Source organism: Lingula anatina, chromosome 4, assembly GCF_051362555.1.
Source record: "Lingula anatina isolate TDL-2025a chromosome 4, LinAna3.0, whole genome shotgun sequence".
NCBI classification, from domain to species: domain Eukaryota; kingdom Metazoa; phylum Brachiopoda; class Lingulata; order Lingulida; family Lingulidae; genus Lingula; species Lingula anatina.
Genome location: NC_141770.1, coordinates 1451495 through 1476713, shown reverse-complemented (window position 1 = coordinate 1476713; position 25219 = coordinate 1451495). Strand labels below are relative to the sequence as shown.

At 37.7% G+C, this 25219-nt stretch overlaps 1 protein-coding gene across 1 annotated transcript in view; it reads left to right on the top strand.

Annotated features, from left to right (window-relative positions):
- Positions 1-24992, top strand: part of LOC106165731 (uncharacterized) — a 45572-nt gene extending 20580 nt beyond the window's left edge. The window contains exons 2-3 of the mRNA XM_087010327.1: positions 14457-15052; positions 21441-24992. Of these exons, the coding sequence (XP_086866453.1) occupies positions 14473-15052; positions 21441-24067 (3207 nt within the window). The 5' untranslated portion in view covers positions 14457-14472 and the 3' untranslated portion in view covers positions 24068-24992. The remainder of the gene's footprint in view (positions 1-14456; positions 15053-21440) is intronic.
- Positions 24993-25219: the final 227 nt, after the last annotated feature.

The window sequence follows — 25219 nt, the reverse complement described above, 5'->3', positions numbered from 1 at the left end:
TCATAATACATTTTCAATATGTTTACATGAACAGGTGATTTATGTTTCTTGTGTGATTTACAATCTCTCAAGTAATACGTTCACCCTGTTGGACCTTTGTACTTGGTGTACAATTTTGAACTTAACCCTTTAGGTGTCATTGGCGTATATATCCAAACTCTATCACCTATTTTATAAATCTGTTGCTTTGATTTAAGGTCATACCTTGTTTTATAATGTTTCTGAGCTGCTTCCCTGTTCTTTGTTGCAATTTATTTTGCCGTTTTAAGGATGACTTTCAATTCTTCAATGTACTGATTTAGATTTTTATTTTCACGAGGTTCAGGGATCAAATCACTATCTAATGGTGTACGCATTTCTAGTCCAAATACTAAATAAAATGACAAAAATGGGTAGATAGTGTACAAGGAGTCATACGTAATGCCATCATTACACCTGGAAGAATATCAGACCAATTAGTTTGATTTTTATAACAATGTGCTCTCAAAGTTTGCGCAATTACTTGATTGGTTCTTTCACGGGCTGCATTACTTTGTGGATGGCATGCACTAGTATGATAATTTGAGATAAATTATTTCCGCGATCAGAAACGAAATATGACAGACAACCATATCTTGTAAAAACTTCTCTATAAAGAGCCGTAGCTATTTCTTCAGCTTCTTGGGTTTTAAAATGTATTGCTTCAGCAAAATTGGAAAAGGAACATGTAACTAACAAAATATACTTATATCCTTCTTTTCATTTTATCAAAGGACCTAAAATGGCCATGTGCATTCTTTCAAACACACCTGCGATTGATAAAGGGTTCAAAGGTGCTGGAGCATCTCTACGCAATTGTTTAACTTTTTGACACACTTCACATGGTTTTACATACTCCATGACATCTTTTCAAGTGACATCCAATAGTATTTATTTCTTATAGAAGCAAATGTTCTATCACAACCCTGATGATCACCGGCTGTTAAAGAATTTTGGTATGCATGTAAAACATCACTTCTTAGTGTGACTAGAATTGCTCTTTTCTGGCATTCCCCGTGTACGAGGTTGATACAGATGATACAAAACATCCTCTATCATAACATATTGTTCTGATTCTGCAATGATTTTACGCACTTGTTTTTCAATCACTAGGTAAATCATTTTGTTCTAGATAACGTATTATATCTTGAAATTCAGGGCATTCGCGTTGATCTTGTTTTAATTTCTCTTTATCGTTTACATTTGTAACATCAACACTGTTCATGTTATCATATTGACTTAAGCTAGGTTCAATTCTTTTACCTGTTTGTTTTGGTAAGAAAAGTTTAGTTTGAGTCCAATGTTTATCCTGACGCATGTCAATATGGCCTTTACTAAACTGACTACTGTTAACAGTATACAAAGCATTTACTGGTTCATTTTTACGTCTCGATGTAGTCCAAGAATTTGATGCAGAAAAAGGGGTGGATTGTGCTTTTTTACCTACAAGCATGAAATTTGGCACAGTTGTAGATAACGAATTTCTAAGCCATTTTGGATATATGGACATGTCTGAAAATTCCAATATGGCCGCCAAATCCAACATGGCCGCCACAAATACTCTTTTAAATTAAAACTTCTAATATATAGTCCTATAATGGTTTAAAATACCGTTTTGTAGTAAGAAAATACCTTGCTATGAAGGAATTATCAATATCCGCTTCTGTAGGTGTATAGAAATCCAAAATGGCTTCCAAAAATAAAATAAGCAGTCTACTTACTCAAAGTATGAAGCAGTATGGTGAATTCATCAAGCACTTACAACTACAAGTATAAAAATTGGCAAAGTTGTAGGGAAAATGATTCTCAGCAACGTTGGATATAGGGGTATGTCTGAAAAGTCCAATAGGGTAGTCAATTTCAATATGCCCCCCCCGCCCCCCCAAAAAAAACCTTTCCAGGTGAAAGTTATTTGTATAGTCTTTTAGAAAAATATCATTTAATGGTTAGAAAATACCACAGTATGTGTGTAGTATCAGTATCTGCCTCTTGAGGTTTTAAAATTCCAAAATGGCCTCTAAAAGTAAGCGGGCCACATGTATTGAATTGTTATCACTAGTGAATAGGCATGTGGGCTTTGCAACTACCTGTATAATCATTATATTCCTACCTGTGCAGGAGTTTTCTACAGAATTTGTAAAAGGCATCATGCACGGTACGTTTATTATCTATGTACTGAAGCAAAGGATTAAAATATGCAATTAGGGGAAATTGTCAAGAAAGATATTCAGAATTCATTATTAATCTAAATACCGGGTATGCCCTCCCCGAGCTTGGATAATGGTCGCCAGACGGCGTGGCATACCGTGAACTAGGGTTACAGCATTTTGGAGAGGAATTCTGGTCCATTCATCTTGAAGGGCATCTCGCAGTTCATCTAGATTTGCAGGAGGAGTGTTTCTCCTCTGAATAGCACGACCAAGTTCGTCCCACATGTGCTCAATTGAGTTTGTATTTGGGACTCTTGCTGGCTGTGGCATCAGCTGAATGTTGTTTTGTTGGATATAGTCTGCAATTAAGCGGGCTGTGTGGGGAGTTGGATTGTCTTGTTGCGAACTAAAATTGTCTCTGTATATCCCTCTTGAAAACGGCTCCAGGTTCTGCTGGAGAATGTTTCTGTATCTGGCAGTGTTAAGGTTTTCATCCAGAGGAAGCGATGGACAAATACCCTTGCTGCAAATGGCACCCCAAACACCTCCTCCAGCTATGAGAGTATGTAGGCTCCCTGGAACTGTTAAATGAAAATATCCAGAAAACAATAGCTGGAGGAGGTGGTTCTGTACATGTTTGGGCAAGCAACATAAGAACTTTAACTTTTTATCTGTATAAAGCTTTACACTCAAAGATTATGGTGGCTAAACATGTGACCAAGGTGGATCAAACCATGAAACAAGGGTAGTCAGGCAGTCGAAGCAGAGAGACGAGACCCGGTGTAACGAAACACCGAGTCCTACCCTTTTACGGTCCGGCGGACGCTACGTTTTAAAACTGACAGTCCGCAAGACACTAAGTTCCGAATCCTAGTGTCCGGGGGAGACTGCATTTTGAAACGTAGGGACCCCGGGCCGCCAGTTTTAAAATGGAGGGACCGCTTTGAAATTCCGAGTCCTTTCAGAATGATCGTACTTATTGATCGCAATCAATCACTTGAGACTTAATAATTGGTTTTTAATGTATTTTTGAATAAATATAAAGAAATAAACTTTCATTATTTTTACATGTTAATAAAACTACTTAATACGGAAAGAAAAAGAAAGCAATAAGTGAACAAAAACAAAGAAAGAATGACAATGAATTTTATTCAATCTGACGTGTTAATTTTCATTTATTCCACTCGTAGATGGCTGTGGTTCATCTTCGTCGTCTTCTGGTAGTGTTCTGTAATACAGAAATTTTGTATTAAAGCATATGTTTGATAGAAAAATGGTCATGTTATAATACAATTTTATAACACTATTTACCAACAAGTATAAACTATAATGGAGTAAAACTGTGTTATATACGCTCTTATGTTTTAGATGTCGACTGCAAACAATGAGAAGTACCTTTTCTCTTGGTACAATTTAAGAGCAGCACCATTTACAGGGGTCTTGAGTTTCCCGCCACATTTGTCTCGCAACATGTAAGTCCCCTTCGTTTTACCCTTTCCCACTACTACGTATGGTCCCAGGTAACGTTGTGCAGATTTTCCACCCTTCCGATCCTCTCTGCGCAGGTTGCGTTTTAAAACTTTAACGCCAATTTCAAATTCCTGTAAAATGAAATGATCGCTTGCATTGGCGTCATAACTGTCGAAAAATTTTCAGATTTATTTCCAACAGTTAATCAAAGAATTTAAGATTGGAATGTTTATGTTACTTATGTCATGCTGTTAGATAGAGTACATCAAGGAATATTTAATGCACAAATACCTCATCTTCATGTCTCGAGTCATAACATCTCTTTTGTTTTTGTTGGGCAAACTGTATGTTTTCCTGTGCCTGTGGCTTACTAGCTTAACACGTTCTTCTATGTCATCCTCCCCATAACACACTGTGTCACTATTTCTGCTCTTGTCCTTCGGTAGAGTTGGTTGACTGGTATAATGTAAATAATTTGTAACAAAAATTTGCACATTTTGTACATATTTTCTAGGTGCAAATTCCAATGTGCATTCTTTATTATTACAACTGTAAATCGACAAATTATTTAGTATATGAAATTTAAAAAAATAGTATACTGTGAGTTGTATATTCATTACTTTAACATAAATATTTAATTTTTTTGACGTTAATATTTTAACTAGATAGAGTGATTGAACATACGTTCCGAACATGAGAAAAAAGGGGGAATATCTTGTGCTTTCGTGTATAGAGGTGTTATAAGAGAAAACACAGCCTGGTAGGACATCGTCCCATTTCTTTGGGTCATCCGTAGATGTTGCTATCATATTTTTGATAGTTTGATTGAATCTCTCTGAAATAAACACAAAGTCAAAATGAATGTTTACATGAATGACGTCAAATAGTTTTGTGTCCTCCTTCAATGTGAATTATACAGTCTAAAACAGATGGAATTATCGTTTTCCTTAAAACAAAACCATTTAAATGATAACTAATGTAAAATAACATTCTTATTATCACTGCGCCTCCCATTTAGAAACGTTTTCACGTAAAGGGAGTGTTACGAGACTAAGCACTTATATTTAATTATGTGTTTCCATCACCTGTTAAACCGTTAGCCTGTTAGTCTATTTCACAGTGATTGAGTATAAAATTGTTTTCAAAAGAGTTTCTTGTTAACCTGCGTGGTTCAGATGACTGAATAAGATGTGCAATATAACCAGGTGTGTTTTCTTTAAAAGCTCTAAAAATAATGCACAACACTTTGAATAAAATTCTTTGTTTGATTGGCAGCCAATGCAATTCCTTTAACACTGGAGTGATATGATCCAAGCTCTGGTTCCTTATCTTTTTAACTAATCTGGCCGCTGAATTTTGAATCAATTGGATTTTTTTCAATTTGCTGTCACTCACCCCAAAAAGAATACTGTTGCAATAATCTAATTTTGATGTAATAAAAGCATGAACTAATTTTGTAGTTGTTTCTATATTTAGTAAATTCCGAATCTTCCCTATTCTCCACAGTGAAAAAGATGCCGACTTACAAACATTGTCTATATGCTTGTCAAAGATCCCAGCTGAATCAAAAAACACACCTAAATTTCTAGCACTGACAGATGCTTTCACAGACACATTGCCAATGCGAACATTAGTGTTAGTAGCACAGTCCTTTCTATCTTTAAATTTAGATGAAAACCAGATTATTTCCGTTTTAGTGTCATTTAGAGCCAGCTTATTTGAAAGCATCCACACCCGGATCTCATCAATACATTTCTCTATGTCTGACACTACAGAATAATCACATCGACTATCACAAGTTACATAAATCTGAGTATCATCAGCAAAAATTGTGGTCTGAAGATTGTGCTTAGAAATGATCTCCTCAAGAGGCACCATATAGAGTGAAAAAAGTAGTGGGCCTAACACCGATCCCTGCGGAACACCATATTTCAGGGTTTCAGGGGCAGAAAGAAGGGAATTAATTTCCACTTTTTGTGTTCTTCCCTTTAAGTAAGAGCTCAACCAATCAATCGCCATTCCTGTAATGCCAAACCTGCACTGCAAACGTTGTAGTAAAATATCATGGTCAATCGTGTCGAAAGCAGCAGAAAGATCCAAGAGGACCAAGATGACATCACAGTGATTGTTTAATGAGAGCATGATATCATTTTGAACCTTTAGCAGGGCTGTTTCAGTACTATGACCCGTTCTGTAGGCTGATTGGAATATTCCATACAGAGAATGTGCTGTTAAGTAGTTGTTCAGTTGCGAGAATGCCATTTTTTCCAGAAATTTACTAATGAAAGAGCAGTTGGAAATTGGTCTATAGTTTTTCAGCTCGTTTCTTTCAAGACTGCTCTTCTTTAAGAGAGGCTTTACAACAGCAGTTTTACAGAGATCAGGAAAAATTCCAGACTCAAAAGATCCTATAAGGTTTGTTATATCGTACATGTACCTGATCCCATGGCTTACAGCTGCTTACAGGAATAGGGTGGAGGGGAGGAGCACTGTTTTTTACTTTTTTGTTATTGACTTGACATTCGTGGCAGGTCGTTATGTAGTTTCTTATGGTAGTGGTCATGTTTGGCCAGTAATAGCGGGATGTGAGCTTCTCTCACATCATATGGCCTTTTATTTTCATTTGCGCCAACTTTTTGCTCCTATAGCTGTTGTGATTTCTCATATTTTTCATAATTAATCCTGGTTACATTTCATTAACATACTTTATTATTTTTATATTTAGCACTTATATAGTTTGGGGGATGTTTATTATCTCCCCAGTTTTGTAACTTTGTATCTTATTAGTTTTCGTCATTAATAAATGACAATTTCAGTCATATGGACTTATCCTACTTAATTTGGAGCAAAAACAGAGCTTCGTTGTGCTTGTGAACATTTGGCTACATAAAACTACAATTAAGAGAATTAATTGTATTTATGTAGCAAATGGTTTGTTTTAGTGGTGCTATTAACTTTTTGGTAATACATCAACGTTTTGTTTGGGTCTTGTGTCTGCACATTTTGACCTTAAGTAGTTGACCAAGACAAGGTGTTAACAGATGTCCAGGGTTAAGGAATGTCTTAGCTGCTGTGTATCAAGGCACACACAAGTATATTCTGTGAAAGATGTTTTGGAGATTAATTCCATCGAGCTGCATTCAGTTAGAAGTCATTCAGCTTTGTAGCTGCGGATATATTTACCCGCAGTTTTAGCAGCTACACTGTATTATTACTTACGTTTCTTTATTGTTATTTGTACACCCTCCACCCTCCCCTACCACCTGCCTTCATCCTTGTGGTGTTTTTAACACTTAGACTTATTTACTTTCAAGCGGCACCTGTGTGACATAATTAAGGGGGACACCTAATTGGACAGTGCCACTTTGCCTCTGGTAGGCCTGCTAATCAGAGGCATATGAGTTCAGTTATTCAGGAGACAGTTAATGCTCTCCCTCACTTTTCTCGTAAAATTCACAACATTAAGAAGTGCATTATTCAGGAGTAAAAATTTTGAGGTGATGTTTGGTAAACTTATTCAACACCCCCCCCCACCCCCCACCCATATTTTTTTTCTCTTTCCATGACTAATGAAGCAGATTTGAGCATTGGCTCAATGTAACATGGTTGTATTTATGCTTGTTAGCTATAACTCATTTGGCACATTAATTAGTCATTTCAGATTATCTGGTTATCATTTGTTTATTGATATATATCATACATGTGAGATTATTACTTTAAAACTATAGTTAGGTAAATGTACTATGCAAGGCATATGAGGCAGTACGTAAGCCAAGAGAGACAACTCTATGATTGGGCTGTCAGAGCAATGAGGAAACCTACGTCCCCGTCCTAAAAAGGTAGGGGTTGCGTAGCTCGCTCTCAGCCTAGGCCGGCTTTAGAATGTGCCTTTTGCCTTTTCTTTTCATTTGCGCCAACCATTTGCGCCAACTCTTTGCTCCTATAGCTGTTGCGATTTCTCATATTTTTCATAAGCCTTTTATTTTCATTTGCGCCAACTTTTTGCTCCTATAGCTGTTGTGATTTCTCATATTTTTCATAATTAATCCTGGTTACATTTCATTAACATACTTTATTATTTTTATATTTAGCACTTATATAGTTTGGGGGATGTTTATTATCTCCCCAGTTTTGTAACTTTGTATCTTATTAGTTTTCGTCATTAATAAATGACAATTTCAGTCATATGGACTTATCCTACTTAATTTGGAGCAAAAACAGAGCTTCGTTGTGCTTGTGAACATTTGGCTACATAAATAAAGTTTTCGTGACTCCAAGGTGTCCACCTGAAAGCAACAGTACCCCCTCTTATAGAAATAAATTATTTCAAACAGTTTTTTTATGAAATATGCATTTTGAAGTAAGGGCAATTCAGGGTTTGACAAGATTTTCTGCGATACATAAGTAAAGGACTAACATTTATTTATTGTAAATCGATTTTAACATACTTTCATTGTGCAGCTGCTGTATTATGGTGTCCATTTCCTCTTCATTTTCTTCTACCTTTCTCCACTCTCCCCACACCGTCATTTTTTACCATCTTCTACATTAGTTGTTGTTCTTTCTCTTCGATAGTACAAAATACCCTCTTCAAGCTGCATAAGAAGACCATATGCAAACTTTATATCTTGAAATATGTACAATATATTAAATATCAAACAACAGATACAGGGTTATTGGCTTTAATAATATATTTCTTATTTCTAACAGAACGTAGTATTGGTGGATGGAATAAAGAAACCTACTTTATAATGATTTGCAGCAGCTCTTCTTATGCTACGTTTAGCATTAGTTGAGGTGCCTGCTTGATAACTTTCATCTCGTAGATATCTTCGAACAGCTCCTATGTCCATCGTGACTTCAGGCGAAAGATAACGACGTGCTCGGGGGTATATATACACGTGCTCGATGACATGTTTTCAGTTACACTTTTTTGCCTATTCCATTTCGGTTAAGGGTATTTTTGCTGTGAAATTACCATCAATCTACTGTGTCATAGAATTTTTCATTTTCACCATACCTTTGGTAAATTTGACTTTCCCATTATTAACATTTGTTCCTTTCCCAGTTTCCCATATTAAAATAAAATATGTGATGGATATATTATTAAAAAATTGCACTGGCAACGAAATGAATAAAGCACAGTTATATAAAGGAGGTGCAGGGATCGAACACGAAACACAAAGACAGCCTATACTCTACTTACATTAGCCATAAGTGCCTGACGCTATTCCACTCGTCCATGAGGTCGTTGTGCCAACCACTGAGAAATTCATCGGCTTAATAGTTTAAGCTTATTTTTTCATATATATACACGGATAAAATATATCTAAAAGACATAAATACATTACAGTCTCATTTATTATCAGACTTCAGGACTCTCCTTTTCGCCATACCTGTAACGGAACGTAGGGTCCGGTATAACAGAGAGTCCGGGGGACTCTCTATATTAACATTATTCAGGGTCCAGAGGGACCCTGTATTTCAAAGCAGACTGTCAGATTCAGAAACCAGGGGTCCTTCTGAATCTGACAGTCCCGGACTCTGTATCACACCGGACTCTCAGTTCCGTCACACCAGCATATAAATTTGGCAGCAGGTTCTTTATTTTGACACTCTAATCTATAATATTTCTAAAAGTAAGCATAAAAAAAGTTTAAATTTGACCTTGAATTTTGAAATGTGCAAAAGTAGCTATGAAGCCTGGATATTTCATTAATGTCGTTTCAATACCAAGTCCCATATCATCCTCACTCAGGAATGCCACTTGGTGGGGTCGTGTGCTCCTCAGCAACGCCTTTACATGCTTCGAATTTTTCTTAGTCCAAGCAGTCTGCGGTTCCTGCATGCGACGCTCTACATCCTCAGGACTTTCAACTACTGGTTCGTTCATGTATGTCTTCATCTTTTTCAATGCTGGTGTGATAGGTAGTATTTGCTGAAATGAGAGTAATAATGAATAATAAATTAACAACCAAACCACTTCTTTTTACCAATGGCTTTTCGTTACAATAAGTATTTTAGTATCTTAATCTTTAGAGAGCAACGATTGTTGTCTAATTTTCACAAAAAACGTTTCACAGTTGGGCACCTCGAGAGACTGTGGTACAAAGATACTTTTCAGCTGTTATGAAGACACTGAATATTCACTTTCAATGAAACTTTCATTTCTGAATGCCTACCTTCAAAACATTATCAGTTTATTTTGTTCAAAGCGGATAAAAACTAACCCATATGGCTTAGGTCCTTTCAATGCAACCACAGGATAGCGTTGGTACATTTTCTACCTAATCACAAGATAGACTGGTCCCCAACTGTAGGCCATTTGTTGTAGCAAAAGGAGGCCACTTATGTGATAATAAAGACCACACCCTTGCAGGGGTCCCATTTACACAGAAGTGGAATTGACCAAATCAGTGAATGTAGGAATTGGTTACATTAGAATTTCTTCAGAGATTTTATCTGAAGTTACAGGGTAATTAAATTTTATAAGCTCATGAACAATAGGTGTAATAATAATAATAATAATCATAATAATAATAATAATAATAATAATAATAATAATAATAAAGATCGATACCACAATGCATTCAACCAAAACTACAATAGATTATTAAACAAGAAAAAAGCGCAATATATTATTTTGCTGAAGCTAATTAAATTCAAACATGTCTGACCAATTTTCACATTTTTTTCAAAGTTTGTTAAATTTAGCTTTTTTTAATGCATTGAACCTTTCTATTATAAATTGATCCTTTATGTAATTTATGAGTGAAGAAAGACGCGTACATTCTTTCTTTTTGAAACTTTTTGTAAATATAAAAATTCGTACAAAGAATAAAATTAATTGTACGCGCATTGGAAGAAAGTATGCGAAATGTCTTCCTTGGCAAAGCTACAAAGAGAACAGACGTCATCTTTCTCAAACCCTATATACTTTAAATATGATTAAACAGGCAGAAGCCTATGTATTATGTGGTATTGGAACCACTGCAGTTTGGTGTTCTTTGTTGTTTCGAAACAGTTCTTATAGACATCTTTCCAATGTACATCAAAATTTGACTTTGCGTTCCATTTTTTTTCATTTGTCATTCGTGTAGCTGGCTTGTAGAGAGTTTTATAAAAGTCTCTACAGCCTTTACGATGTTTGATGAGAAGCTCTATTGCTTGAGGCAAAAATGGGTGAGAGGTGATCTCGAGAACATCGTTTTGTATTTTATTCATAAGCCTGTGCTATATATAATTTCGTATACCGTAAAATGTAAGCTCACCACAGTTTTGTCGGCTAATTTTTTGTTCAAATGGGGACAAGAAATTCTTAAACAAAAATCACTGAGCCTAAATAAAATCAATAACATGCCATTCGAGCAAATTCAATTAAAAATGTGCAAATGGGTTTTAGGAGTGAGAAAAACTGCCAGTAATAATGCCTGCAGAGCAGAATTGGGTAGATACCCAATCCTTACAGATATAATTAAATCTATGCAAAAATATTACATCAGACTTAAAAATCTCCCGAATACAAGAATACTGAAACAAACATTTAACGAAGAAAAAATTTTGAAAATAGATAATTGGACTAAAACAGTGGCGTCATTTAGACAAAATTGGGGAATTCAAAATTGGGATGAAACACCAGACATAGAAAAACAAATTAATCTAAAAATTGAAGGACTCTTTTGGGAAGACTTGAGCAAGGAGGACAACAATAAACGGCGTACTTATCGAAAAGTAAAAAACTCATACGATCTCGAAAATTACTTAAAAATAAAAGCCACAAGCTCAGACAAAAAATACATTGCTAAAATGAGAATTAGTGACCATGAGCTGGCGATAGAGAAAGGCAGGCACATGAAAATCCCCCTGGAAGAGAGAATGTGCACAAGCTGTAAAACGGAAATAGAGGACGAAAAACATTTCTTCCTCATTTGTAGTAAATACCAAAGAGAGCGACAAAATATGCTCAGTTCCCTCCCAAATACAGTGAGGCAAAATTATGAATTAGCAGGCAGTGATCAGAAACTATCCATCCTCCTTAACCCTCGAGACCATAAGTCACTGAAAGCAATATCACATTATATACAGTTAAGAGCACAATGAAGTAGCACTCTCTTTTATGTAAGCATAATATGGTAGTTTCTGTAGTAGTCTAGAAGCTGAATAAATTATTAAATTCTTCCTTTGTTAAAATTCTGCTATTTTCAAGAAAATCGCCAACCATTTTGACGCCTTTGTTAAGCCATTTTCTTATAAATTTACTAATAAAAAGTAACTGCATGGAACATAAGTACTGTAGTGGAAAATGACTGAAATAAAATGACTGATATATGTCCAAAGAGATGCATGAACTTTTAATGAAATATACAGAATTTACCAACACAGAACAATTGAGTCATCATTACATAAACGACAACAATGCTTTTGACATTTTAAATAGAAACCAAAATTCTATTCGCCATTTTTTTAAAAATAATTTCCAGCCAAAATGTAGTATGGCCTTTTTGTGTGCAAAAAAGAAGACTTTCGAGAACTGAAGGAAATTTAACAGTATTATGTAAGCATGTATACCTTTATCCACATTCAGAAAAATAGTATCATCAGTCTTGAAAGGCTCATGGGATGTAGCGCCAGGCTGAAGGATTACAACAAGTCCCATCCTTCTCCAGGACTTTGCTTATGTCTTGAGACCTGATGAAGCATTTCATGATGTTTCCTCCTAACATGCATTTTATAACTCTTCCCATTTTTGTGGTGTAGGCACGTGCACCAATACAATAAGTCAATGCAAATTTTGAGTCCTGTTAATGGTTGCGAATAAAATGTTTGCTAAAAAGTTGAAAACTGAGATTGCCAATTGCAGATATATTGCACTTGAAATTATCTGACATGGTGAAAAGGTGTGGAATATGAAGTGCCTTCACTACTGTAAACACTGTTTGGCTAAACCGCACGCCGTTGCAGCATACAAGAATCGGAGGTAAAACTGCTCATGTCAGAATAGTGCACATTGTTCACCTGGCGGTGAAACCATGTACTAATGTCCGCATTCTAGAATATGTCGAATATCAGAACGTTGTGTTCTAATTTGGAACACTGACTTGGTGTGATAAACTTTATCAAGAAGACACAATTGTCAAATGGATTAACATTGCACCAGATATATTAGAATCACATTTGTTTTATATTAATTTACATTGAACAGGGCTTTTTTCGGTGCATTTCAATAAACATTGATTAACTTATGCCAGAGTCTCATGTGACGCTGTAAATCGCCGTAGTTGCTAACTACGAGGGGACGGCACTCAATTCCAAAGCATTGAATGTCCTAAAACATTTCAGTATACTATTGAAAGGCATTTTCTTACATAGACCTATAACAAAATTATACCACTGTGGATATTAGCACACATGTTCTCTAAATGAACAATAAAGAACGTCAAGTATTCTGATGAGAACACATGGTGTTCCTTATTAGAACACAGCGACGGATAATAGAATATATGCTACGCGTCGTTGCTTTCATTTACTTAAGAGTGTGCATAAGAGAATCAAAGTCAAAGGGCTCCTTCCGCAATACAAATGGACGGATTTTGGGTGGTAACCCATTCATTACCACTGTAAATGTCATTCCCTCATCTAAACGACGTGACGTGACGCATCGACTCAATGTATCTCTGTATTGGTTCTTCTGGCAGCTGATGACGTCTGAAAAAATTTTAGGCTTTCTCCGGATTTTAGTTCATATCGCTGTCGGAACTCGCGTTCCCGGTTTCCACTGGTTAACATTCGTACCATTCAGTAACAAAGGAAATAAAGCGGTGATTTGCTCATCTTCTAATTTTTATTCTGCGTACAGTTTTCAAATTGTTTTAACCACCTCCCCACGTCTTCATTTTCGTAACCAGTAACCTTTTAGGGTGCTAAAGATAAATCTGAGGACATCCCCAGCTTTTTTTATATTCAGTTATTAATTGTTGCTGGCAGTAATGACTTTTGGCGATTTTCAATACCCAGCTTACTCGGTTTCCTCTTCACTTGGGGCACTGACAATGTTTGCCCTTGGGTGGATGGTGAGAACGCATCGGTGTCTACGCACCTGCTGCCGTCTTCAGCATAACTGTAGCGCCGTTCTGCTTGCCTCGGTAGAGCGGTGATCGATTTTTCCTCCATCTCCACCACCACTAACCACAGTGAGAACTAACGACAACGATCTGGAGCTTTCGAACGTTTATTCACCGACTCACTTTTCACACAACTTCGCAGATATTCATCTCTTTTTCTCCCCACTGATCATGCATTGACTTGTTTTCTTTCCATTGTCTTTGCGTGATTACAAGGAATTTTCCATTCTCATGTTGTAAACCTTATAAGGTAGAGACTTGTTTTCAGTAAAAGATATCTAAAATATTACTTGAATTACTGATGCTTGGACCTTATCCAAAACTCAGTAAACAGATAATCAAAATTTAAATATGTTATGAAATTAACCAATCACATAAACTGTCACTGGCTTTGACATTTTCAATCTTTTTCTGACCTTAAAAACATGTTCTACACTTGTTGATTCTTGATGAAACTTAACTTACGCTTAATAACTCTCTATCCTTTTACTCTTTTGATTCCGTTTTAATTGTTATCTGTAATTAGTGAAAGTATAAGTCATTCGCTTTACAATATAAATCATTTTGAAAGGGATATTCCCGTTTCATTAATTGTACAATTCTCATACCTGTAAATACTCTATGACGATCATTGTGTGTCCTTTATTAATGTTTTGAGTTTAAGACAGAATAACATGGATAAAATTTGTTTTCTTAGAACCCGCTCTTTAACCATGGCAACAATTCTGGGAATACCCACAGAAATCCCACGAAATGAAAAGGAAAATTATTTTCGCATGCGGCTGCTCTTAGAACGTGCAACTGACGTACTTCGAGATGTTCTCAGGACTCAGCTACAAGCAGCTTATCCAGGACTGTTTGATCCCAGTAAAACTGACAAACTTTTTGACGTACTTAATAATCAACAAGCCAAACATACCTTACTGCTTTTGAAAAAGAGAAAGGTAATGAACTCGAGTCAAATGAAACTACTGTACCCCTCTGGCACCCCTTCAACCACTGTGACAACACAGGACTTAGATATTACACTTACAGTTGTTTTATTAAGAAACATCACCAATCTGAACCCTGGTGCTAAATGGGAAAACCCACCAGCTTCTGACACCTCCTTAGAGGCCAACATTGGTAGAGTGAAGACCTACCGCAATAACCACATGCATGGAAGTCCTGGCATCACTGACACAGCATTTCAGGGAGAGTTTAATGGCCTCAAGCACGTCCTGCTGTCACTGTCACCAATATATACCAGCGATGATTACGACAAGCTTCTTATTGTGCCTCTGGATGCTAAAGGTAATTGGTTTATACACAGACGAGAAACAGAATGTTAAAATAAAATGATGAAATAATGATAAATGATATGAAGGAATCAAACCCGTGTTTTTCGTCATCCAGAATGGTAAACTCCTCTCAAAGGTTCAGTGAATTAAGTGTTTATTTTCAAAACCTGAAAATGTGAGCAATAAGTTGAAGTACAGGATCAAAAAGGTTATACCGCCTCTGTGTATTATGCCAACAGCTGGAGTAAAGGCATATGTATGGAAAACAGGGACACCATCTCAACCGTTGTAGTTGACAAGCTCTACATAATGCATAAACAAGATTACTCATATTTTTGATAGAAAATTACAATTTATAATAAAATCGTGGGGAAAGGGTCAAATCTAATGTTGCTGCAAGAATATAAGACATCCCATGCAAAATTCAGTATAATATATATGAGAGCTTTAAAATTTGTAGTATAGTTCATGTTGAAAGTGATTCAAAGCTCAAATTCAAGGTCACAGTATGATTACCAATATATGACTTCCTATTCAAGTTCTCTACATTTGTAAAGTGCAGTTCATGGTGAAAAGTAGGTTAAGGGTCAATTTCAAGGTCATAGGAACATATAGAACTTCCTAGTCAAGTTCAATAGTAAATATGTTCAAAGCTCTGTCTCTGTCCTTTTTTAGGAAAAAAGTCAGGTTCGTTAAAAATTCCTCACGATTTATAAGTAATCTTTAGTTTATCATTTGAAATACATTGAGGAGTATTTTGGATTTTCCTCTTGCACAAATGGAAGATCTTACGAAAGCCTCTACTTTAGAGCAGCCTCAGTCACAAGGAGGTTGTCATAGGTTTTAAGTGTCCACATAAGGTGCTAAGGCCCCTAAGCGACTACAGGTTCCATGAACTGCAATGTATTGATAGAATTTAGAAATCGTAGAAATAGTGAGGAATCATGGAATTTAGGTATAACCACTTCATTTGTCATATCCGCTTGTTTAGTTACAAAGATATTGCAGAAAATTGGAAATTTGGCGGCCCTTTTGTTTTTGCAAATAAGACAGCTAAAAACACAAAATTTCACTTGGGAACCTGGTGAATCGGATTCAGCATCCCAAAATTATGCTAATAAGCCTGGTTCCCAAATTTTACCCCAAAATGCCCCTACCATTCACATATTGTGGAAATCCGTTTAGACTTATTATGTTGTTTTAACGTTGAAACAACGTTGAACCATAACGTTGATAAGACGTTAGATAAATGTTAGATTTGAAATTTGGATCAACGTCAGGTAACAACATTGTGTCAAACCCAGTTGTTAGACAACATTCTTGTATGAAAAGTCATTAAAATGATCTAAAATGTTTTTATTTTTGGTACAAAACACAGGTACACAATCATAACGTACACTGCAAAAACATCCAAGTGCCTGCTTTGTCTGACCTTTTCAATGTATTTAGTTCCTAAGCATGGTACACCCTTTTAGCCTGGGTGTGTTCAGCAGTAGGACATGTTTGATGGTTAAATATATGTAGGATATATATCATGTGTTGATGGGCATGTTTTTAAAGTTGCTGGCCAGGATATGGTGAATATTCCAGCCTGGTCCACGCGCATTGTTTCTGCATATGGACAACGTTATCCAGGGATGTTGATCACTGAAGCCCTCGATAATCCAGTGTGTGGTGGGTTGCTTTTGAACCCAGGGCTAGTCGTATCCGAAAGTGGACATTTTGACGTGGAAGTGTTTAACCCGACGGAAAATGAAGTTTGGCTTCGACCTCGCTCTCCACTGGGAAGAGTTTCTGCGGCTGATATTGTGGATACAACTCATCAAGTTGAATTGAAGGACTGTGGTGACTGTATACAGGTTAGCCTACACCCCAATAAATCCACAGCATCAGTGTGTACAGCGCAGTACGCAACCAGCCAAGCACCCCCTGAGAGTCTAGATTGGTTGAAAGACATAGCCGTGGGAGACATTTCCACTTGTGATTCCAAACGACTCACTGAAGTATTAAGTCGTAACAAACATGTGTTTGCTTTCTGTGACGAAGACGTGGGTCTGACTCATACAATAACTCATCCTATTCACACATCGGATGACGCTCCTGTAAAATGCCCTTACCGACGTATACCGCCGCCGCATTTCCAGGAAGTGAAAGAACATATACACGATCTAGTCAAGAAGGGAGTGATACGACCTAGTACGTCTGAGTATGCCAGTCCCATAGTTGTATGCAGGAAAAAGAATGGGAAGATTCGAATGTGTGTAGATTACCGGAAGCTGAATTCCAAGACCAGAAAAGATGCTTACCCTCTTCCACGCGTGGAAGAAACGTTTGATCACATGAGTGGAGCTAAGTACTTTTCAACAATTGATTTGAAGGCGGCCTATAATCAAGTTGAGGTAGCAGAGCCTGATCAGCATAAGACAGCTTTCACGACCCCAATGGGACTGTATGAATATGTTAAAATGCCGTATGGGCTTTGTAACTCGCCCGCGACATTTCAGCGGTTGATGCAACTCATCTTCCGTGACGAAATGAATGAAAAGATGATTGTTTTCTTAGATGATATTATCGTTTTCTCGTCCACAATTGAAGAGCACTTTCAGCGACTTGAAATGGTTTTTCAACGCCTGGGAAAACATGGGTTGAAAATCGAGCCGAGTAAGTGCCATTTATTTAAGAAGTCGGTGACGTACTTAGGGCAAATCATTTCAGAACAAGGGATTTCACCAGATCCAGACAAAGTAAAAGTAGTGTCAGATTGGCCAGTACCCCAGAATGCTGCGGAACTACGAGCATTTTTAGGCACAGCTGGATACCACCGACGGTACATTCGTCATTTTTCTCAGAAAGCCGCACCCTTGTTCAGTTTGGTGAACCAAGATCCAAACAAGGGGAAGAAAAGGAAGTTTGGTCGTAAGCTGGAGAAACCACGTGTGCCATTCGTGTGGGGCGCCGACCATCAGAACGCATTCGACACACTAAAGAGTGATTTGATCTCTGCTCCTGTATTGGGATTTGCCGACTTTTCGAAACCATTTGTTTTAGAGACTGATGCGAGTCAGTCTGGTTTAGGTGCCGTTTTATTCCAGGAACAGGAAGGAAAAAGAGTTGTGATTGCTTATGCTAGTCGTGGACTCCGCGGTGCTGAGAAGAAATTTTACAGTTCAATGAAGTTAGAACTTCTCGCTCTAAAGTGGGCCGTAACAGAAAAGTTCCGAGATTTCCTGCTAGCCGCTCCATTCCTGGTATTAACAGACAACAATCCTCTGTGTTATGTGCAGTCATCTGCTAAGCTAAGTGCTACAGAACATCGCTGGCAGGCAGAATTGGCCAGGTTTAATTTTACAATCCAGTACCGACCAGGTAAATTGAATGGATCGGCCGATGGGTTAAGTCGAAGACCTCCAGTTGATGACGTCACTGTACTTGATGAAGATGACATTGCAGAAATACTACAGGTCACTACAATACCTGCAGAGATTCGCCAGAAGCTACTGAAAGCGACATTATGTACCACCGACGCCAGTGTAAATCACGTATTTGAACCACTTGTGCCAGTCACACCGAATGGAGGAAGCATCGACATTCAAGAGAAACAGAGGGCTGATCCCGTGATAAACAGATTACGCTATTTCCTTCAGACAGGTAACAGTCCGTCAGCAAGGGAGAGGCGAAAAGAAGTCCCAGATGTGAAGAGACTTTTAAGACAGATGGAGCGATTTCATGAGCACGACGGAATCCTATACAGAAAATGCAGAGATCCAGGCAATGGTGAAGAGATAAATCAACTCTTGCTGCCAGAAAATCTGAAGGAAACAGTATTGAATGCTCTACATGATCGAATGGGGCATCAGGGGGCTGAACGTACAGAAAAATTGATCCGATCACGATACTATTGGCCTCATATGTCTGCCGATGTTAAGGACTGGATATCAAACTGTGAAAGGTGTAATCTGGCCAAAATGCCATCACGAAATATTCGTACACCTATGCAAAGCATCATAGCTCATGAGCCAATGGAAATCGTCGCCATTGATTTCACAGTTTTGGAACCAGCCGGAAACGGAATTGAAAATGTTCTAGTCATGACCGACGTATACAGCAAATTTACAATTGCCGTACCTACGAAGAACCAGACAGCTCAGACAGTTGCGAAAGCCCTTGTGCGGGAATGGTTCCTACGTTATGGAGTGCCTCAAAGAATTCACTCAGATCAAGGGAAATCCTTCGATGCCAAGATAGTGAGTGAGTTGTACAAAATTTATGGAATTGATAAATCCCGCACAACAGCATACCACCCGAGAGGGAATGGACAGTGCGAGAGATTCAATCGCACAATGCATGATCTCTTACGTACATTAACACCAGCTCAGTGGCCGGACTTCTTGCCTGAACTAGTGTATGCTTACAATGTCACTCCACATTCAGCCACTGGATTTAGTCCATTTTATTTGATCTTTGGTCGAGTACCGAAGCTGCCCATTGATTTAATGCTCGATACTTCAACTGCAGTTCCAGACAACAGGACAGAATGGATATGTCGTCATAGAGAGAGACTTAAGGAGGTTTATAAAAAGACCACCAAGCAACTAGAAGCTGACATTGAAAAGATGAAAAGGGTTTATGATAAACGTGCAGAAGAGAGCGTGCTGCAAGTCGGGGATCACGTGCATCTCCGCAACCGCATTCAGGGCAGAAATAAGATTGGGGATGCATGGTCACCTGAAGTCTATATTATAAAAGAAAGGAAAGACAATACCTACATGGTGGTTGCTATGGTCGGGCGAAAAACCTCCTGTGTAAATCGCAAGGACTTGAAACTCTGTGTACCAAAGACTGTAACAAAAGCTATTGAAAATCGCAAATCGCGAAGAAATGCAGTCAACCAAAGAAGAGGAGATATTTCGATTTCTTCGGAATCAGACAATGATAACGAACATGGAACTGTTTCTAGTTCTTCTGAATCTGACAGTGACAATGAACTGGGTTTTGACGTTCAAATGGAAATGCGATGTGAAAGTAGTTCCGACTCGGAACACTCGGCTCATACAGATGAAGTAGAACCCCCCTCACAATCTGTACGACGCACAACTCGGCGCCGTGCAGGTTTTCATTCGAATCCGTTTAATGAGCCGCGTTCCGTATTAAACCAAAACTTTCATTAGACGTGGTCGTCTAATATTTTTTCCAGGGGAGACTGTACCCTGTTTCAGTGTTCTTTGTCTTGTACATTTTTGATGCAATTTCGTCGTCGCCACTGACGACGCAGAACGTCGTGAGGCACGTCATCGGCCGCACACGACGCAGCACGCTCGTGGAGGCCGTGACGCGCTCGGCGTTTTTGATGTGTAGTTTTTTGTTCTGTTTGATGTTTGACTTTGATGTGCCGTAAGCGGGTTTATTCTTTTATGAAAGCACAGGATTCTCTGGAAGCCTTAATTTTAGTCTTATTTTAATTCTTATTTCGATTACCAAGAATAAACTTATCTGAAAACCCCAGTTGTCGTTATTATCCCGCTTACATAAGGGGATGCTTGAGTGATGCCACACATAAACTTTTCTTATGTTCTTATGCAAGGCTGACACTTGCACGACTTTTGGTCCCGATTTTGTCGTGGAAAGTCGTGCCATTTTGGGGCACGAAGTGGGAGGCTCCCGCACTATTCACGCATAGTTCACTACGAGTTCACGACGAGCTAACGAATAGTTTACGAATGCGTGTCCACATTGACACGAACTGGCACGACAAGTTCACGCATAGTTTGCGCATAGTTTACGCACTTCCCGCATTGGCACGACGAGTTTGCGCAATTCGGACAGTGTCGTGCCGACTTAGGCACGTAATATACGTGAGTTGTTCGTGAACTATTCGTGGCAATTCGTAACAGTCGTGGCATGGCGCGCACTGCCACGCACTGGCACGCATCCTCCCGCATCGTCCGGACGAGTTTACGACGAGTTAACGAACAGTTTGCGCATAGTTCACGACCCGGTCGCGAAATTTTGTCGTGACCAAAATTTTGAACATTTCAAAATTCTCTTTCCGACATGACATGCAGTCGTGCCGATGCGTGCAAGTATCAGCCTTGCTTTAGATGTGTCCTCGTGTCCTTAGATGAAATTATCCCTCTGCCTTTAAAAGTAAAATTTGTGGGGGTTATTTAGTATATATGCCATGTTGGAAGTCTGCACTCTGTGAGTTCTTTTGTAGTTACAATTATTAGTCTTTTTTAGCTATAGAAAGACATATTTTGGATTATTTTTAAATTCTTTATTTTAAATATAGATAAATGCCTCGTTGTGTAATATTCTATATTATAAAAATTATAGGAGAAGAATGGCAGGAAAAAGTAAGTACACGTTTAATCATGTTTATTTTTACCATTCGAAATTTTCAGTTGCCCCATGTCAGCTCCTCTCAGTACAGCTACCAGGAAAACTTGCTGACCTTAAAGGCCGTGAAAACTTAGTACAGCAAATACAGCAGCACATTGCAGGTGAAACCCGACTTGTTCTTCTAACTGGGATGGCGGGCATTGGAAAGACATCGGTGGCTATCGAGGTCGGGCATCGTCAGCAAAAGGTGCTGTTCATTGATATGAGACAAGTCACCAACCTTGAATCTGTCAAGTTATCTCTGGTACAGCACTACCACCCAACACTATCCCTGAAAGATTCATACGGTGACTTTCAAAATATATTCATACAAACTTTGTCTAGTTTAACTTTAGATACAGTTATTATTTTTGATAACAATGATGAGGTCATTAATTCAAATTTGCAAGAATTCCACAACTTGATCCAAATCATTTTAAATTCAACAAAGCATATCACTTTGTTGTGTACCAGTCGTGAAGCATTCAGTCTTGTGTCACATAACATGGCTGACGTAGAGGTACCCGCCCTTGATAAGACCTCCTCCATTGATATCCTTTGGGAAGAAAAAACCGCCAGTCCCACTGATAGTGAGTCATTAGCGTTAGGTGAAATAGCAGAGAAGTGTGGAAGAAATCCACTCGCATTGAAATTATTATCAGTTCAACTTAAGAGAAAATCTGTGCAGAGGCTATTAGATAGGATGAAAAACAAAAATGTTGTTGAAATCCTTAGGGTGGCAAATCTTCCAGCTTCTCAAGAAATGATGGCATGTCTGGATATGTCTTACGAAACACTGAATACTGAAGAACAGAAATTGTTTCGAGCTTTACATATATTTCCAGTTTCATTTCACGTAGAAGAAGTTTCAGAAATGTTTGAAATAGATGAGGATGAATGTGAATCTATCCTTGACAGTCTTAACACTAAATCACTACTAAGTGCAGACCACAGTGGGTATGATTTTCACCCCCTATTAAAGTCTTATGCAGCGTTTCAAGCAAGACAAGATCAAAATGAAATATCTGGCGTACAAGATACATACTGTAAATATTACATAAAACAAATCGCTCTTCTGTTTTCAAATCTGATACACTTCCCTTCGAAAGAAGCACTCAGAAAAACACAAAATGTACTTCCACATTTAAAAGTTGTTGCTGATTTGCTCTCAGAACAACTATGCAGCAAAAAGCAACACGACAAAGAAACAGGAAAATGTAAAAACCTCTTTTTAATTGCATGTGTATATACAAACGTTTTCTTGTTCCCTGAAGCCTTAAAAATACTTGAAACATTGGAAATGTTGATAGAAAAATATTTCCCGTTTGAACAAATAAGCATTCCAATATATTTCAAAATCGGCGATGTGCTGCAAAAAATGGGTAAATACCAAAAGGCACTATCATATTATGAGAAATCTCTCGAAATCCAGAAAGAAATTCTTGATGAGAAACACCCTGATACTAATATTGGTACTGCTACAATATACTCAGGTATTGGCAGTGTACTGGGTGACATGGGTAGGCACTCAGAGTCACTAACATATTATTTGGAAGCTCTAGACATTAAGAAAAAAGTCCATGGTGAGAAACACCCTGATACTGCGCGGACATACCAGGATATTGTTGGAGTACTACATGGCATGGGTAAGTACGCAGAGGCACTTACATATTATAAGAAATATCTTGAAACCGAAAAAGAAATTGGAAAGAAAGATCTTTCTACTGATACATACCAGAATATTGGCAATGCACTAAGTAACACGGGTAAGTACGCAGAGGCACTTCCATATTACGAGATGTCTCTTGAAATCAGGAAAGAAATACTTGGTGAAGAACACCCTAGTACTGGTGAGGCATACAAAGGTATTGCATTTTCACTAAGTCACATGGGTAAGCACTCCGAGGCACGTCAACATTATGTGAAATCTCTAGAAATCAAAAAAGAAATATTTGGTGAGAAACACCGTCACACTGCCGCGACATACATGAATATCGGTAATACCCTACGTGGCACAGGTGAGTACCCAGAGTCACTTACATATTACGAGAAAGCTCTAAAAATCCAGAAAGAAATACTTGGTGTGAAACATTCTGATACTGCCGGAACGTACCATAATATTGGCGGTGTATTAAGTGAAATGGGTAAGTTCGCAGATGCACTTAAAAATTATGAGAAATCCCTTGAAATCAGGAAAGAAATCCTTGGTGAGAAACACCCTGATACTGCTGCGACATACGGGTATATTGGCAATACCCTATTTGAAATGGGTAAGTACACAAAGGCACTACCATATTACGAGAAATCTCTTAAAATCCAGAAAGAAATTTTTGGTGAGAAACACACTTATACTGCTACAGCATACCAAAATATTGGCAGTACACTATGTAAAATGGGTAAGTACGCAGAGGCACTACCATATTATAACAAATCTCTTGGAATTTTTGTCAAACATTTTGGTCCCATACATTCTGAAACCAGGGATCTTGATAGTATAGTACGTGATGTAGAGAGACGCGTATTTAAAATGGTTATCGTGAATATGAGCAAATACATCGCCACTGGATTGATTGTCGAAGGGAAATTTGGTCAGGCTGGTCGATATTTAAGTTTTATTAATTGGGATTTCAAGCTCCATTACAATTTCTAGAAACATGGAAGGTGACAATATTTATTATCATTATTGTGATATGCAGCATTACATTATGGATGAAGTGATAGATGAAATATAATTTTAATCAATGTTTTCCCGGTTTGAGTCTAATTTGTATTGATTTGTACCAGTTATCTCCGACCAATGATCCTTTGGATTATTGAGAAGCCCAGTTCAATAGGAATTCCTTTTTTGCCAAAAATGTTACTATCAGAAGCAACAGAAAAAATGAATTTTGGTTCTGTTGCCATTTACTAAGTTTGGAGCTAAAAAAGGTACTTTCATCAGGAATAAGGATCTACCTTATCAAAATTGCTTGCAAGTGGCCTCTCCGTCTTTTTGATGCTGTCTGTTTGTTTCTCTATAATTTATTTACTTATTAATTTGTTTATTGCTGAAGTGTTTTTTCATGCTTTTTACTTGGATTCAGATTAGGTGAATTGGGAAAAAAAACTTGTATCAACTGTCATCATTCTGTTGTTTACAGGTGTCTAACATTTTCATCCTTGTCATCACGGTAACTCTTATTTGTATGTTTCTAACATTTTCAGACATCTTATTTGAATTGGAACAAAAAGTTGCAGCTTTCCTTAGGTCTTCATCTCTGTATCACTGGTCAGTCAGATTTGCACCAATCACCATGCGTCCTGTCTGGAAATAACCCCTTATGTCCACTTAAACAATAACACTGAGCCAATGGCAACGGTCAAAACAAAGGCTTGCGTTTTTTCTTTCCTGGCACGTATGTAGTATATATCATGTGGTAACTTCCCAGTTCAAACCCGTGGTACATCTATTGCAATGGTCAAAGCAAATATTTGCGTTTTTCCTTTTTTTTGGCATGTATATATATGTACTACATCCACATATCTATAACATATGATATCTCCCCAAGATTAATCGGACCTCCGAGTTTATATAGAGGAGTTCCGTTTTTACTAACTTCACATATAGCTGTGACCTCTCAAAATAGCCAAAACTGCAATCTTACATTCATCCTCATCAATGTGGTGGAGATTGTCATCACTTAATTACAAATGTGTTTAATTTAAACATCTCGAGGAAACGTTTTATTTTGTTAGTGGGAGGGTTGTAAAGTGATAAAATAGTTAACGTAGCAGTAGCTTAGTTTTTGTGTGTAAGCAGATC